The 17,839-nt window shown below is 40.6% G+C and overlaps 1 protein-coding gene across 2 annotated transcripts; it reads left to right on the top strand.

Moving 5' to 3' along the window:
• The first annotated feature begins 531 nt into the window (after positions 1-531).
• Positions 532-16,551, top strand: prss35 (serine protease 35). 2 transcript variants are annotated; one of them, XM_068026006.1, is made up of 3 exons: positions 532-951; positions 4,880-4,928; positions 13,173-16,551. In XM_068026006.1, exon 3 carries the CDS (start codon positions 13,192-13,194, stop codon positions 14,329-14,331), a length of 1,140 nt encoding a protein of 379 aa, XP_067882107.1. In that variant the 5' UTR covers positions 532-951; positions 4,880-4,928; positions 13,173-13,191; the 3' UTR covers positions 14,332-16,551. The 2 variants fall into 2 exon arrangements, with proteins under 2 accessions (XP_067882107.1, XP_067882108.1); XM_068026007.1 differs by lacking the exon at positions 4,880-4,928.
• Positions 16,552-17,839: the final 1,288 nt, after the last annotated feature.

Genomic DNA, 17,839 nt, shown 5'->3' with positions numbered 1-17,839 from the left:
ATTTCTCACAATCTTCTCTTCGGGTCTAGAAGTTCCTCCAAAACATTTGCCTTTTGAATTTTACCTTTCCCAAAGTTGGGAAGATGGTTTGCGATTCCGAGCAAATAAGAAATTCATTTTTTAAAAATAGAGATCTATTAATAATATTAACGCAGACACCAACTATTCTGCAGCAGCCGAATACATGACCGATCGCATGTTTTGGTTTATTTAACCGAAAGATGGACATTATTACCAATGTCCAGTTTACAGAAATAGTTCCAATTCAGCGCTTGTGGCGCTCGCTTCGTTGTCTAAAAGGGCAAAGGGAGAATTCACTGGGCAGTGAAATATAGATTGCAGTACATTCTTACACCTAAGGCGGTGGAAGATACCATGCCATGTCAGTGCTCCAGGTATATTTAGCTGTTCCTAGCACGCTGATTCGCCCTCTCTCTCCCTGGCATGTTGGAACATATATTGAAACTTTCTTTTCAGTAGTAACGGGGGGGGGGGGGGGGTGATCAGTGGGGTGGGAGCTGGGGGACTCATGAGTAGTTCACAAGAGCTTTTTGTTTCCAGTCACATTTTAAAGAATGTAGCGATCGGTTTGTAAACAGCAACTTGGAAAGAAAACAGTGCAGTGTCTGATGTGACTAGCTGCCAAAAGCTGATCGTTTGAGACTGGGAAGAGAGGCAGGCGAACGTGTGGGGCTGCTGATCCCATTGGACAAACCCCTCCCAAATCCCTTGGGCTTGGAAGAAACGGGAAGGTTTTGGCCTTTTTTTTCAGAAGCATCAAGCGCACTGTACAGACGAGCGGCAGTGTTGCGTTGGTATTTGGTGTTGAATGTGAACACCAGAGGATCTGTCCGGATACAACCGCCTCCCCCCACCCCGCAATGTGAGGGGCCAGGAGCGAGACTTTGGCAGAGAGAAATCGCACATCATTCCCCCAGTGAATGGTAACAGGTAAGAAATGATCATTGCGTTCCCAGGTTCGGGTCAGTGTAGGTGAGCTTTCATTAGGAGCGGAAGAAAAATGAGAGCTTGCGAGATCAGACTGTTTGCAGCAGAGCAGCTGCTTTGTTGGAAAGAAAGGCGAAAAGCAGCCGGGCTAGACCAGTAACACTAATCAATTCGTGAATTGCATTGAGATGGTCCGAATAGGAACGTATACATTTCCGAGACAAACACTACAAAAAAAAGATTATCTTCACAATTTCTATAGAGGAGCACCTGACAAAAGGACGACTTTGTTTAGTCTTCCTTTAAAGACAAATCAAAAGAATGTTACTTAACCAAATACAAAAGTGTCAACACTGGCAGGTACAGAACTATACATTTTGCTCTGCAGTTAACTTCCACATTCTACAGCAAACGCATTGTTACTTTTTCGGGATTTATTTGTCTAATTCTAGTGAAGATCAATCTATTACAGAACAGTTTTTTTGATATCAATCGGGCATTTACTAAGAGTAGTTGTTATTTTAATAGATGTTTAGATGTTGCAAATAAAAAAATCTCCAGGTTTCATGTTTATTCTATCCCATTGATTTATCCTGGAGACCGTTCCAAAACAAGATCACTACAATGAGGTAAAGAGTTTTATTCCAGTTGCTATCTATCTAGCAGGCTACATAGTGACAGGGAGTTGGGGAATGCAGCTGTCTCGTGGCAGTCTGTGTCTGTGTCTGCGTGTGTGTGTCTCTGTGTGTGTCTCTGTGTATCTATTTGTGTGTGTCTGTGTGTGTGTCTCTGTGTATTTCTCTATGTGTGTGCTGTGTGTGTGTCTGCATGTATGTGTCTGTTTCTGCATGTATGTGTTTGTGTGTGTGTGTGTCTGCATGTGTGTGTCCTTGTGTTTCTTGGTGTGTTTCTCTGTGTGTGTCTGCATGTATGTGTCTCCGCATGTGTGTATCTGTGTGTGTCTCTGTATATGTGGGTGTGTCTCTGTATATGTGTATGTCTGTGTGTGTGCTGGGGGTGGGGGGAAACCGTTTCTTTGAGGTGTTGGCAGAGCGGCTTCCAATTTGTCTCTCGCTCTTTCGCCCTTTGTCCGCGGTTGCTACCGGTCGGAAGTTCTGCTTGGCCATCTATCGTTCATTTATGTGAAATCCTCAACTTTCATGGACTGCATTACTTCACTGAACTTGACTGACTGCAATTTTTTTAAAACACACACTTCCCCAGGGTCTTAACACCGCCAAGTATCTACGTGGTTTGTTTCCATCATCTCCTTTCTAACCACTGTGCTTGGCAGGGTTCCAGGAATTAATTTGCATTCCACGCTATGTGCGGTTGCCCCTTCAGCTTGAAGAGCTACTTTTGCCTCGCCAGAGCTTCGCTTCCAAAGGGAAATTCAGTTCTGTCCCGAGCTTTTATTTCCATGACAAGATTTTTCTTTAAAACCTAAACACTCATTAGTTAAATGAATTAAATATTATAGATCCTTTTCAACTGTGGGTGGGCAAAATGTAAAAATATTGCACTTAATCAGTTCGGAAAGTCATTCCAGATGCCATTAGGTATTAAAACAATCTCTGAAGTGCATCTCTTGAAATATAGCGCTTCGAATGTCCAAGAATACCAGGTTTATGTGGATAAGGATAAGGACAGCGTAGATCGTTCAGAAGAGGTTGCGGGGAAGTCAGTCAGGTATGGGGGGGGGGGGGGGGGGGGGGGATTAGCAATGATCAGAGGAGAGCGGAATACTGAATAAAAACAGAAAATGCTGGAAACACTCAGCAGGTCAGACAACATCCGCGGAGAGAGAGAGAGACAGAATTAATGATTCGTCTATGATCTTTCATGAGAAATACAGTTTAAACTTAAGTCAAGAAACCAGAAGCCGTTATCATTAATTGAGTATATAGAGATTGCTATCTCATATTCAGGATCAACAATGGACCCGATTGTCGATAGGGTGTCAGCATGGAGAAGATGCAGCGAAGCACAAACTCCGTACATTAGCCGGAGCCTCAACTTTATAAAGTGGAATATTGTGGAATATTGTCTGTTGTGGCGCCAGTTCGGCATCACGAGTATTTTATTTCAAATCATGTAAAGGCGTGAGATAATCTTTGTGCAGATTAAGTAAAGAGTGCTGCAAAAGTTAATACTGAAACAGATTCTCTGACCTGTCAAATGGAGTCTACCGGCCTTGGGTAAGTTTGCAAAACCGAACACTGTTTAAAGCGACCTCAACTTTAAATGATGTATTTATTATATATAAACACATGGAGAGTCAGATATGAAAGCAACAATAAGAATCTGATATTTAAATATAGGACCGCTACTAAATATTCCAAATGATGAAAACTTTTTTTTTGTTTTTAGCATTTTGTAATAAGATCATTTTTAGTCCCTTAGTGTATTGCTAAACTGAGAACATTGTCGTGTTCTGCCACCTAGTGGCGAGTTAACAAGCGTTATCACAGTCGCTAGTTTAACGCGATAGTTATAACTGGTTGAAATGGCTAATCTGGGCGCGGCTAGCCTTTCAAAGGTCAAGAACTGGAAAAGTAAATGGTATTTGCAAAGGGCCACAAGTTGCAGTTGTTGCTTTCACTGTTGCAACAACTAATACAGGAATACCTCCAAGAAACATGCATTAAAGGCCCAAATGCTACCACTGAGCCAAAGCTAACATATTGATACATCATTATTAGCACCTGACACTCCTGTCTAATGAGATTTTATTGAGTCCTGATACTATAGAATACCAGTTGATTATCTTCATGAAACATAGATGTGCTAGAGCTGCTTTATAATAATAATTATTTTTATTTTTCCGCCACCTTTAGGCTTTCTCATACCACACGCAGTTCTTGTGTGGATAGGGCAGGCAGGCAACCTGTTCCCATGCTGTATTTATGCTCCGTTTTAAAGCGATTACTACAGATATTATTGCTTTTGCCAACTTATATTATCTTTGACAAATATTCGTAAAAAAACAAAATTATCTTGTAAAGTACATTAAAAGTTCAATGTTTACATACTTTCCCATATATTAATTTAAATATTTCCCTTAAGCACTAGGAATCATTCAGAAGAGAATTGCTTTTTTTTTACTGAAAGCTTTGAATTGAGGAAATAACATCAGTTTTCACTAATCAATCTTTATTGGCTGTACAAAAAGACAACAAAGAAACTACAATTGCTGCTAATCTGATGTTGGACTGAGCACTTCATAATAGAAAAGTATTTTAAAAAATAATTTACATGAGACCTACTTGAAATTATTTTTGAACATTTAGTCTCCAGTTTATTTGAAAGTCTTTTGGAACAAGTAGAGAAACTCACAAATCCTCATGAGATACAGGAACTCATCCTTCTGTTCAACCTAGTAGCCAACTAAGGCATCCTAGGAAAATTCTACAATGACATGTGCGCGGAGTGCACAGATGTGGTTGGAAGCTCTGTGCAACGTTTCTGCAGTAAAAATCCACACGTTTGAGAGAGGCTGAGATCCTGAAGTAAAACATTACAAAAAGGCATTAAAAGACAATTCAAATTGGGTAATTTTAAACATGTTTGTGTGAAATGTGCAAAATTTTGACAATATTATTTTACTTTAACCTTATTCTGAACATTATAAGTTTCAAATACTGAGGAAAAATGCAAAATAAAAATTCTTTCAAATACATTTTGAATCATTCTATTGGTTCATTAACTTACCACAATAAGCAAGTGTTTACATCGTGAAATTTCATTATAAAAGGTTAATGTAGGCAGTTTCAATATTTCTTGTTGACATTACATGAATCATGGCCCCAGAACGAAATGTTTATGGATGAGAAGTGCATGCATATGCAAACTTTTTAATCTTAGATAGCTATTAGTCTATTATATATGGTGAACTGATGTACTGATAGAGAGTTATTTATTTGCATTCCAGACCTTTGCACGTGAACAATATTTTATGAAGATTTAGCCAAGTGCTCAAGGTAAAAGATGTAACCAGCTTTGTTGGTGTTCATTGGCTGCTTTAAGCCTCTAAAAGTTTTAACTCGTCTGTTCTGCTTAATACAGAATGTAACAGATAAATAAGTAATGAGATAAGTAAATGTATGTTAACAAATGTGGATAATTGTTCAGAAATGAGGGCAAATTGCAAGGCATAATGTTATAGAGTATACTAATATACCGAAATTATTTACTATGCTACAGGTGCCTTATTCCAGTTTAAACAATTTTTTTCATCTTAATGAAAATAACCCACTATTAGCCCTAGTTCACTTACACATTAGAAATGATGTTTCATGACCTCAGGACATCCCAATGCACTTTGCAGCCAATTAAGTACTTTAGAAATATAGGGTTGCTTTTCCCAGTTGGTTTGTGATCCGAGATCGGCCTCAATTCGGATTGGGAACAGCAGTGGCCATGGTGGGACGTCGACCACAGTCTTGCCAGAGGTGGCCTATTGAGAAGCTGCCTCCGGGAGCTCGTCCAATTGAGGACGGCGGGCAGACCAAGGAATCGGGAGGCCCAATAGGAGAGCCTGCAGTGATGTCCGGCTGGCAGCTCCACCGAGAGAGATGGGCACTGCTGAGACAGGCAGGAGACTGTGAGGGTGCCTCAAAATGGAGACACTCTCTGCAGCAACGTGAAAAATTAAAATCAGGCATGGCCACAGCTGTCAGGCCATTGGCCCTCCACAGAATGGCTTGTGGCCATGGCATTAGCCATCACATCCCAGTGGGTCACTGCTGGAGTGATTGAGAGGAGGCCTCGATGGCACCCTGGCATGCCGCTGCCATGCCGCCTCCACTTAAATGTTGGGCTCCAGTGCCAGCGCGGGGCCTGTCTGCTATCAGGAATGTCCTGCTGGTGCCATCATTTTCCCCCAGTTGGCCCATAAATGCCTGACCCTACTCACTATTTTCCAACTTTTTCTTCTGGTCCCATCTCCTAACCCGCCTCCACGAGCCTGGGAAAATTCAGCCTGCAGTAAGTGTTGTAAAGTAAGTAAATGTGGCAGCCAATGTGTGCACAACAAGATCCTACAAAGAGCAATGAAACAAATGGTCAGAAAATCTCTTTTAGTGATTTTGGTTAAGGGAGAAATGATGGCCTTTTAGGCTAGAGCTGATAAGTGGCAAGTAACATTCACACCACACAAGTGCCAGGCAATGACCAGCTCCAACAAGAGAGAGTCTAATGACCTCCGTGTGACTTTCAATGGGATTATCATAGTTGAATACCCCACCATCAACATCCTGGGGGTCACCATTGATCAGAGACTTAACTGGATCAGCTATGTAAATACTGTGGCTAAACAGGAGGATAGAGGTTGAGGGTGGCGCAGTGGTTAGCACTGCAGCCTCACAGTTCCAAGGACCCGGGTTTGATTCTGGGTACTGCCTGTGCGGAGTTTACAAGTTCTCCCTGTGACCGCGTGGGTTTTGCCGGGTGCTCCGGTTTCCTCCCACAGCCAAAGACTTGCAGGTTGATAAGTAAATTGGCCATTGTAAATTGCCCCTAGTATAGGTAGGTGATAGGGAATATGGGATTTCTGCAGGGTTAGTATAAATGGGTGGTTGTTGGTCGGCACAGACTCGGTGGGCCGAAGGGCCTGTTTCAGTGCTGTGTCTCTAAATATTCTGTGGCAAGTAACGCAGCTCCTGACACCCCAAAGCCTGTCCACCATCTACAAGGCACAAGTGAGAAGTGTGATGGAATACTCTCCACTTGCCTGGGTGAGTGCAGCTCCAACAACACTCAAGAAGCTCACCACCAGCCAGGACAAAGAATCTGTTTCCAGCATCCGCAGTATTTTGCTTTTGCTTTTATCAAAGAATCTGTTTGATTGGCACCCCATCCATAACTGAAATATTCACTCCCTCCCCCACTGGCGCATAGCGGCAGCAGTGTGTACCATCCACAAGCTACACTGCAGCAACTTGCCAAAGCTTTATCGACAGCGCCTTCCAAACCTGTGACCTTAATCACCTAGAAGAACAAGAGCAGTACATGTGCGTGCAATTGTATAGAGCCTTGGTGAGACCGCACCTGGAGTATTGTGTACAGTTTTGGTCTCCTTGGCTAAGGAAGGATACATATGCCATAGAGGGAGTGCAACAAAGGTTCACCAGACTGATCCCTGGGATGGCGGGATTGTCCTGTGAGGAGAGATTGAGGAGACTGGGCCTATATTCTCTAGAGTTTAGAAGAATGAGAGGTGATCTAATTGAAGCATACAAAATTCTTACAGGGCTCAACAAGGTAGATGCAGGAAGGATGTTTCCTCTGGCTGGGGGTGGGGGGCGGTGGCGGGTCTAGAACAAGGGAACACAGTCTCAGAATAAGAGGTAGGCCATTTAGGACTGAGATGAGGAGGAATTTTTTCACTCAGAGGGTGGTGAATCTTTGGAATTCTCTAACCCAGAGGGGTGTAGAGACTAGTCATTGAGTATGTTCAAGACAGAGATCGATAGATTTCTAGTTATTAAAGGTATCAAGAGATATGGGGATAAAGTGGGAAAATGTCATTGAGGTAGAAGATCAGCCATGATCTAGTTGAATGGCAGAGCAGGCTTGAGGGGCCGAGTGGCCTACTCCTGCTCCTGTTTCCTATGTTTCTATGGAATATCACCATCTTCAAATTCCCCCCCAAATCACACACCATTCTGACTTAGAAATATATCACTGTTCCTTTATCACTGCTGCGTCAAAATCCTGGAATACTGTGGCTGTATCTGCACCACACGGACTGTAGCAGTTCAAGAAGGCAGATCACCAACATCTTCTCAAAGGCAATTAAGAACGGGCAACAAATGCTGGCCTTGCCAACGCGGCCCATGTCCCATGAATAGTGCTTCGCAATCATCTGAGAGGGAAGACGATGCCTTTTGCAATTCATTTAAATGATGGATATGATTAAATTTCCTGCGTGTATTTCAGAATATTTAGGCACAATTATTGTTTTGCCATGTCATTCTTTTTTCTTTTGGGCCTCCTTATCTCGAGAGACAATGGATACGCGCCTGGAGGTGGTCAGTGGTTTGTGAAGCAGCGCCTGGAGTGGCTATAAAGGCCAATTCTAGACTGACAGACTCTTCCACAGGTGCTGCAGAGAAATTTGTTTGTCGGGGCTGTTACACAGTTGGCTCTCCCCTTGTGCCCCTGTCTTTTTTCCTGCCAACTACTAAGTCTCTTCGACTCGCCACATTTTAGCCCTGTCTTTATGGCTGCCCGCCAGCTCTGGCGAACGCTGGCAACTGACTCCCACGACTTGTGATCAATGTCACAGGATTTCATGTCGCGTTTGCAGACGTCTTTAAAGCGGAGACATGGACGGCCGGTGGGTCTGATACCAGTGGCGAGCTCGCTGTACAATGTGTCTTTGGGGATCCTGCCATCTTCCATGCGGCTCACATGGCCAAGCCATCTCAAGCGCCGCTGACTCAGTAGTGTGTACAAGCTGGGGATGTTGGCCGCCTCGAGGACTTCTGTGTTGGAGATACGGTCCTGCCACCTGATACCAAGTATTCTCCGGAGGCAGCGAAGATGGAATGAATTGAGACGTCGCTCTTGGCTGGCATACGTTGTCCAGGCCTCGCTGCCATAGAGCAAGGTACTGAGGACACAGGCCTGATACACTCAGACTTTTGTGTTCCGTGTCAGTGCGCCATTTTCCCACACTCTCTTGGCCAGTCTGGACATAGCAGTGGAAGCCTTACCCATGCGCTTGTTGATTTCTGCATCTAGCGACAGGTTACTGGTGATAGTTGAGACTAGGTAGGTGAACTCTTGAACCACTTCCAGAGCGTGGTCGACAATATTGATGGATGGAGCATTTCTGATGTCCTGCCCCATGATGTTAGTTTTCTTGAGGCTGATGGTTAGGCCAAATTCATTGCAGGCAGCTGCATGAACATGTATTTATGCGATTTCTTATTCTCATAAAACCTGTTTTTGTATTACTATAAAATATTGAATTTGAGGAAAATGGAAGTAATTTTATTGTAAAGTTGGAAGATTTAAAAATACAGAAACCATTTCAAATAAGAAGCTGTGCGTCTGTATATGTTACACATGTATTTCCTTCTCAACTAATTCTATAATTTTCTGTGTTATAAATTTGTATCCTTTGAAATTTACCATGGGTGACGATATATAGCAGCTTCAAAGATATACAACCCTTAATTAAATGTCAAATCCCCATTCAGACAATTGAAACATATAATGATCAAACACCTGGTGAGTTCATAAACAAAGCAAATGTTTCTGAAGCTGAGTCATTCAGTACTCAACCTGTTGCATGTATTGTTCTTCAGCTGCATGCTAAAACTGTTACAATAGCAACTAGTGATCTTTCTCCCTTCACCTGCAGCCAATATAATGTCACCCTCCTGCCTGTTCAATGTTTTTCTGAATCTGAGTTCTCCATTTTCAATGTTTATTGGAATCTCTATCCACTCTTCTCGTGTCTGCCTATTAAACATATCTGTTTTAGTTCTGTTACTGAGTGATAGTCAGGGGATGTTGTTGTGAGGCAGGGCAATCATAACCTCCCTTATAATGTAGATTTAGTTTATCCTTAACTGCAGGGAATGACTATTTTGCGTCACAGAGGAAACTGAGATACTACCACCCCAGTAAAGTATCCTGACTATCTTTCTGTATCTGTGAGATCAGAGCGGAAACAGAGATTTAATAAAAAGTGTACGGAAGATGTAAATGGGGACACATTGAGAGCAAGTAATTGAGTGGCGATGTTAAGAGAAGCTACAATGAAAAGTTAAGAGGTGGAGTCAAGAAGATGAGAATAGATATATGAGGAACATTTAAATCAGATAGGCATACAGACAAGGAAGTTATCAGGCATAAGGAGTCCAAGGCTTATTAGAGGTATGTAATCTCAAAGTAAAAGAGGATGATTATAGATGGGATGCTTGAGAGCCATGGAGAATGGGGACAGGAGAAATATTTAGTGGTAGATGTTGACCAGAGACATGGAATGGCAGAGGGGAAGTTATAAAGAGTCAACATCATTATATTTTTTCGGAATTAATTAAATTTAGGGTTCCAACACTGTCTCCTGCTATCTGAAGTTGCCTACACCACAGCTCGAGTAACATTTGAACATAGATCTTTAACTGAGATTTATTTTCAAAGAAATGCACTTCTGATTAATTTTTTGGACGGTGGGGGGAAGATAAGGTGGATGTCACTTTAGCTTCAGTTGGTCTTATGGCCTTTCTAACCTAGATTTTTCAGTTTAGTTCGATTTTATTGAGTTATTTGAGGTTTGTTCTGTGACCTTACCCATTCATGGGTTGAGGTTTCCCACACTCAGTTTATTTACATAGGGCTATTAAAGCTGGCAGAGAGGGTAGACTTCCATTCCATCTGTCTGGTCTACGTGCAGACCTAGGTTGTACAGATGAAAGGACAGTGTGCTAATTGCATGCATCTTTTAGCCACCTTTTCCAGACATTATAGGGTAGATTTTCAAATTGCCATCCAAGCATAAAACTGGCATTACAGGTTGGGCATTCTGCAATGGGCAGCCAATCCACAACACCACTTTAATGGCAAGCAGGAAATCTACCCCTATGATTTTAAGCAGGTTAGACAGACCCTTGGGCATGTTAAGCATTTTTAGCACTGACTCAAGGTATGTGCTGAAAAGGGTTAACATTGGTCCCTGGGGGTGTGGGCGGAGGGGGGAGCATAATTCTGTTAAGTAAGTATATGTGAAAAGAATAAATACTTATCTATGGATTTGTAAGTATTATTCTATGATAAATTGCCACTTGACAATATAGCCCTAAGTAAAATATTAGCATATACCTTAAATGAATGTAGGGGACATGGGTACAGACAGGTAAGAAATAACTTTGATTTATACAGCACCTGTCATGCCAATGAAATACTTTTGAAGTGTAGTCACTGTTGTATTATGGGGTAATGTGACAGCCAATTTACACAAAGCAAGGTCCCCGCCACAAAAAAAAAGTGCGATAAATAAGCAGGTAACCAGTTTGGGCAGCATTAGTTTAGGGGAGATGGTGGTGTAATGGTTATGTCACTGGACTAGTAATCTAGAGGTGCAGACTAATGCCCTGGGGACATGGGTTCAAATCCCACCATGACAGCTGGTGGAATTTATATTCAATTAATTAAAAAAATGGAATTGGATTGTTGTAAAAACCCATCTGCTTCATAATTGTCCTTTAGGGAAGGATATTTGCTGTCCTTATCTGGTCTGTCCTACATGTGACTGTAGACCCACAGCAATGTGATTGTCTTTTAACTGCCATCTAAAATGTCCTAGCAAGCCACTCTGTTGTCAAGGGAAATTAGGGATGGGCAACAAATGTTGACCTTGCGAGTGATGCCCACATCCCATGAAAGAAAAAAAAACATTGGGCGAACTCCCTGTTCTTCTGGTAATGTTTTACATCCACCATGAAGGAACAGAAAGAGCCTTGGTTTCTTATCCAAAAGAGAGTGCCTCTGACAGTGCAGTACTCCCTATGTGCTGCACTGAATATTATTCGTGCGCCACACTCTTTGGTGGCGCACTTTGAACCCGGTGGCCTTCCGACACTGAAGTGCCGCCGAGGAGCCCCCACAATATTACGCGCGGGGGCTCATTTAAACAGAGGGGGTGGAGTGGCTGCCCCCGATGATGTAGAGGGAGCGGCCGCCGCGTCCCTGGTAACAGCGTCCTGCGCCACCGCCATTTTTACAGGGCTTTAAGCCCTTAGAAATATTTTCAATATTTAAAAGTACTTAAGTGCAATTTTTTTATTAAGAAATAATGAAGATGTGGAGGCCAATCCCCAACCCCCCCACAATGGTCACTTCATTGCCCGAAATGACCAACACTTGCCTTTTTCCCTATCCGAGCTTTCTGCCGCAAACCTTTGCCCTTCAACCCCTTCCCACCATCCCCACATCCAATCAAAATTGTTTTCCCCGCTCCTCCACCTCTCCCACCCTGAAAATTTTATTCCTTCCCCCTCCCCACCAGGTTCACACCTCGGAACTCCATATGGAGTTCCGAAGGCGTGCGGAGTATGAACGGTGGATGTAAAATTGGTGTGGGACGGCCTCCGTCTGCAGTTAAGTTTATTTGTATCTCTTTAGTGTTAATTTGCATATGCTGATGAAAGGCCCGCCGCCAAGCGGCGGGTGGGGGGGGGGGCCGCACCGAGGTCTCCCCACCGCCGGTAATATGTGATGGGCCCTTCTCGACGTCGCAGGTCAAGGCGGGCCTCTCCCCACAGAATTTTACCAGCCCCCATGCTGTGACCCGTGGCGTCGAGGAGCTGGTAAACTCCAGGCCTCTGACTTGGGTCTGATCTAATGAGAGTAGTACCACTGAGTCAAAGCTGATACCTTGGCAAGTTCACCACTGAAGTCAGGAAGTACTTCTTCACACAAAGAATAATCAGTACTTGAAATCATATTCCAAGTAAGGCAGTGAAAGGTAAACATTCTGGAAATCAATTTAAGAAACTGTTAGTTTCTATAATGGAGGTGAAGGCATGGAGAGACTGTACGTTTCTATGAGCTATTCATACATTTCTATGAATTACCTCCCTAACTTATTTTTGTGATATTTTGTGATGTAGCTGATTTTTTAGCATTACCAACACAGCTCTGTTTAGTGGACACAGTTCATGACCTTAACTATCTCAGTCTGCTGGCATTAAATGAAAGGAAGCAAGTTTCAAATCAGTAAAGAAAAGGCCTGGTGTGACCTACCCACTTATCTCGCAAAATACTTTGCTCTGTCCAGCATTCATGGGAAAGGTGTTCCATTACTACTGTTTCTTCTAGATCCTTGAAACAAGATTACAGACAGTTCCATAAGCGTATGTACAATTCTGTCATTCTATTTTGAAAAAGAAAAAAAAGGTTGTGAGGGTAGGGCAGGAGAATGGAACTAAGTAGATGGACTTTTCAAAAAGCCCTTCATAGTACCTGTAGGCTGAAGGACCTTTTTTGTGCTGCAAAATTCTATGATTCTATATTATAAGTGTGTCCATCTTTCTCAAGCAGAAAAGATAGTTTCAAATTATATTACAGTTTCAAGTTCTATTATGCTATATAGATGACAACTTTTAATAATTTTGATAGACGCAAAATGAAGTACTTTTTAATGTAAATATATAAATAGCAGAGCTGAAAGTAAGAATTTTAATTAAATCTATTTTTTCTTTCCCTTGCAGAAAAAGATCTGGCTTCGTCATGGGAACTATACCACTTTTATTATTGCTTTCCATGAACACATTAACATTTGCCTTTGGGATTGGTACCGAGGAAGATTATACCTGGCACTTACAAAGAGCACCCCAAGTGTTGGACAGAAGAACAATAACCATAGAACCTCCAGGATTTGAAGCTAAAACTAAATTGGTGATTAACTCAACCTGTGGGATTGATTGCCAAAAGAAACTACCACTGCCAACTATGTCTGACCTTCAGAATTACCTCTCATATGAAACAGTGTACAACAATGGGACACGTACGTTGACTGAGGTAGATGTCAGAGAATTTGACCTGAAAAATGAATTTGAGTTTGCTAAGCCAAGAGGCCATTCTAGGAGGAAGAGGCAGGTTTTTGGGTTGGATAGTAGATTTAGCATTGGTAACAAGCATTTCATAACTAGTTACCCTTTTAATACAGCAGTGAAAATCTCCACAGGATGTACAGGGATCCTAGTGTCACGAAAACATGTGCTAACGGCAGCTCATTGCATTCATGATGGTAAAGACTATGTGAAAGGTGCCAAAAGGCTAAGAGTAGGATTTTTAAAGATGAGATTGAAGGGGGGTGGAAAAAAGAAAGGATCTAAGAGGAATAAACAATCAACAAAGGATAAGCCATCTTTCCAATGGTCAAGAGTAAAGCGTACTCAAGTACCAAAGGGCTGGTTCAAAGGTGTGGCCGATGATATTGCAGTGGATTATGATTATGCTATTCTTGAATTAAAGAGACCTCAGAAACACAAGTACATGGAGATAGGAATTAGCCCTTCTGTCCAGAATATGCCAAGCAACCGGATTCACTTTTCAGGTTTCGATAATGACAGACCAGGGAAATTGGTGTATCGTTTCTGCACTGTTTCTGATGAATCCAATGATCTGTTCTATCAGTATTGTGATGCTCAGCCTGGATCAAGTGGCTCAGGTATTTACATTCGTCTTAAGGAGCCAGACAAGCGTACATGGAAACGCAAGATCATTGGAGTCTTTTCTGGTCATCAGTGGGTGGATATCAATGGTGTGCAACAGGATTACAATGCGGCTGTGCGCATTACTCCACTTAAATATGCACAGATATGCTTCTGGATACATGGGAACTATGCTGATTGCAGAGATGGTTGATGGAATTCATTAAATATATCACCTGTGTTTTTATCTATGTACTTGTGTGCAGACTTTGATCCTCTGCATACAAAGTGGATGTTGGTCTTCCATCAAGGCACATTGAAAAGATATGTGCAATTTCATCTCGACTTAAAGAATCTGTTCAGGGTGCTCTAATTTAAGTATATAAAATGTAAAATTAACGGGAGTCTTTCAGAGTATATTGTTGACTGGGTAACATTGCTGTTCAAAATATTTAGTTATTCAGTATTTAATTTACTGTAATAATTAATCTGCAGGAACAAATTATTCAAGGTTGATTAATAGTTCAATGAGTATTCTACCTAATGATTTTGAAAGATATATTAAAATGGAGAATGGTACTTATTCTCATTTCTGAAGTTATGTTTAAGGGTTTGAAGAATGCACTGCTGCAATCTCCAGAACCTCATTTTGTCCCGTATACATAAGCATTAATATAGACTCAGATTTTAAGCATTTTCATTTATTAAAGTATGACAATTTGTTCTAGTAACAAAATATGGAAAGCTATCAACATCTGTCTTTTGTAACTGAATTTAATGTACTTTGTAAAGTAAGTAATGGTGTATCTTATCATTTGACTTTGTTGTACTGATCAAGCATTGTAGCATTTGGAATTGGAGGCTCATTATTGGTGTTCTTCATATCTTGTTTCCAATGAAAGGAATTGTGGATATGCTTAAGTTTTGATGACCTCAACCAAAGTAGACCACTTTACCAATTAATTGTTGGAGCTCATCAATACAGCAAAGATAAAGTAATCAATACTGTAATGAAAAAGTTTAGTGAAGTTAAAGAAAAGGAAATAATGTGGTTTGTTGCTCTGTTACAAATTATGATCGAATTCATAAAACAAATCCTTTAAAATATTTGGTGTAAAATAAATTTGGTGATTCATCCAGCTGAAAGAGTTCAATTTTCAACCATCTCTCCTTTTATCCCCCCCAACAAAATAGAGTCAGTGATAGGTCAAAAAAGATAACAAATGTAACTACTTCACTGCGATGAATGTTAGTGCCTCTGGGATAATAACTGACCTGGATCAGTTTTTTTCAAAAAGTATGAACAATCTCTTTAAAAGTGAGTTGTTAGAGATTTATCTTATTCAATTGCATCTAGCCATCTGAATAGAATTAGAAACTAATGCTTAAAGTACCAGTCAAATCATTTGTTGTGCTAACAGTATGCCATTCTTATTTATATAGAGAGCAATGGTTAAGATATGCAGGCTTGCCTTAAATAAAAACATATGTAAACCGGTAACATGTTTCAGAACTTATATCTATGGCAGAGGAGTTTAGTGACAATTACAGTTCTTTAAAGTGCATTACAGAATGCTTTCCTAAACAAAAACTGAAATAGTATTTGGTGCTTTGGTATGTCTTGAAACATAAATTTCAGTGGCATTAAACTCACTGGAAGTACAAATATATTGAGTGAATCAGAAAATGATGCAAAAGGGGAGTTTTAGGAAGGCTCTACCACTTTAAATGCACTGGTGCTATGCTGTTTGCAACAATCACTGTCTTTGCATGTTAAGTAACTTTCATACATCAAAACTGTAAAGATAGAATAGAAGAAGTGTTTAGTTAAGAACTGTAAAGTGGCTCAATTTGTTTAGTCAGATATTTCATTCTTTAAAATTAAGTGTAATGTACTAAAATAAAACAGGAGTGGTGGTAAGAAAATCTGAGCAATTCTTTGATGAATAATTTAAACGATGATGATTGTTAACAAATAGAGAGTGATACCTAAATGATTTTTAGACCAATCACATGGTCACAAAAACACATTTATTTTAAAATGTTAATGAAATATATCCCCGCCCCCAAAAAACTGGTATCTTGCATTATTTTTACATGTATAAAGAGGACATATCTGCCCAAGACAGTTATGCAGCCCCTGAACCCAAATAGAGTCCTATAGAAAAACGTTCCAGGCTGGATAATGACTGACAATGATCATCAAAAAAAAATTCATTGGGTAAAAAAAAGTGAGCGTTGATCATTTTGTTTGCTTCAGGCAGGATCCAGGTTGCTTTGCATTTTTGTTCTTTTGTTATTTTTAAGAATTTCATGAAATGCATGTTTGGAAAGTGACATTTTTGTAGATTCACTAAGTTGTATACTGTAAGACATGATCTACACTTTTGAACCTCACTGTATATTCAGCAGAAAAATACAGACCTTTTCTGTCTTTTGTTATCTGTTGTGTTTTTCTTATCACAGAAAACTGTTACACATTCTGGATACATATATTATTGATGCTTATTGTATATTTTCAGCCATGTATTCCATTACCTCTGAGCAGGGTTACTACCATATTCATTTATTCAGTCAATAAGCCTGTAAGTTATCTAGATAGCATAATAATTATTTTCTATAATTCATGCAATCACTTACACAGCAACCTGCATTACAATGGCTACTAAAGATCACAAACAAATCTGCTGACCTCAAATGACTGGCAGATGGTTTCTCAAGGGAGTAAACAAATCAATATTGTACAGTATACTTTACATCAGATAATAATCAGAAGAAATGATTACAATGCAATTACACACTATCCAGAAGTTAGCTGAGGTTGACACTTCAATTATGCTTCCACAACCTATGATGTCAGCTGAACTCTTCTGTTCTCTTGGAATTCACTTTCATATATTAAATAAATATATGCACACCTGACCATATTAAAGTTCACTTTCAGCAGCTCTTGTGGCATTATATTGTGCGATTTTATTTTATCCAATTTCTTAATTTTGTTTCTGAAGATGTCTCAACATGAGGCATGAGGGTATATATTACACAATGGTGACACACTCTGCCTGCTGCCTCTATGTATTGAAATTCCCTGCCAAGGTGGACTCAGAAAAATTAGACAATGTTTCACTGAGTGCCAGTGAAACTCCAGAAGTTTGCCTGGGTGGCCATTCTTCATGTGTAAATACCTGTTAGCATGATATCACAGTTCAGCCTATCCTGTCTCACCCACACCCATATACATGCTGCTTACTGTAGGCGAAACTGAATAACAGTCTGAAATCAGAACCCTGGCTCATTGTTCACCTGGGGTAATAGTGCAATTGTAGTGCAACTAAGGTACTCCAGCTGACATCAATCTACTCAGCATAGACTAAACATGGACCTTCCAGATTTGTTTGTTTCAGTACCACAGTGCATTTCAGAGATTGCTTAATTTGCTTATCTCTAAGGAACTGGTCAATATTAAATTTTCTTTAAAACAACCCATTAGTGCATTAACTTCAATTTTTATTGCTTATGCAAAGCACCATGCGTAATTTACTCACTTTTAATGTCGTATAAAATAAGGAAGCACATTGGAGTTAATGGGAACTTGGCTTCTTTGACAGGAAGAATAGAAAAGCTGTATACTATTTAAATGGAGAGAGTGGTACAGAGAGATCTGGGTGTCCTGGTATGTGAATCACAAAAGGTTAGTATGCAGGCACAGAAAGTGATTAGGA

The sequence above is a fragment of the Heterodontus francisci genome, chromosome 3 (genome assembly GCF_036365525.1).
Source record: "Heterodontus francisci isolate sHetFra1 chromosome 3, sHetFra1.hap1, whole genome shotgun sequence".
NCBI classification, from domain to species: domain Eukaryota; kingdom Metazoa; phylum Chordata; class Chondrichthyes; order Heterodontiformes; family Heterodontidae; genus Heterodontus; species Heterodontus francisci.
This window is presented reverse-complemented; position numbering and strand designations above follow the sequence as displayed.

Excerpts from the sequence above, each read along its gene's own strand:
- prss35 (XM_068026007.1), top strand. The coding sequence starts at position 13,192 with ATGGGAACTATACCACTTTTATTATTGCTTTCCATGAACACATTAACA.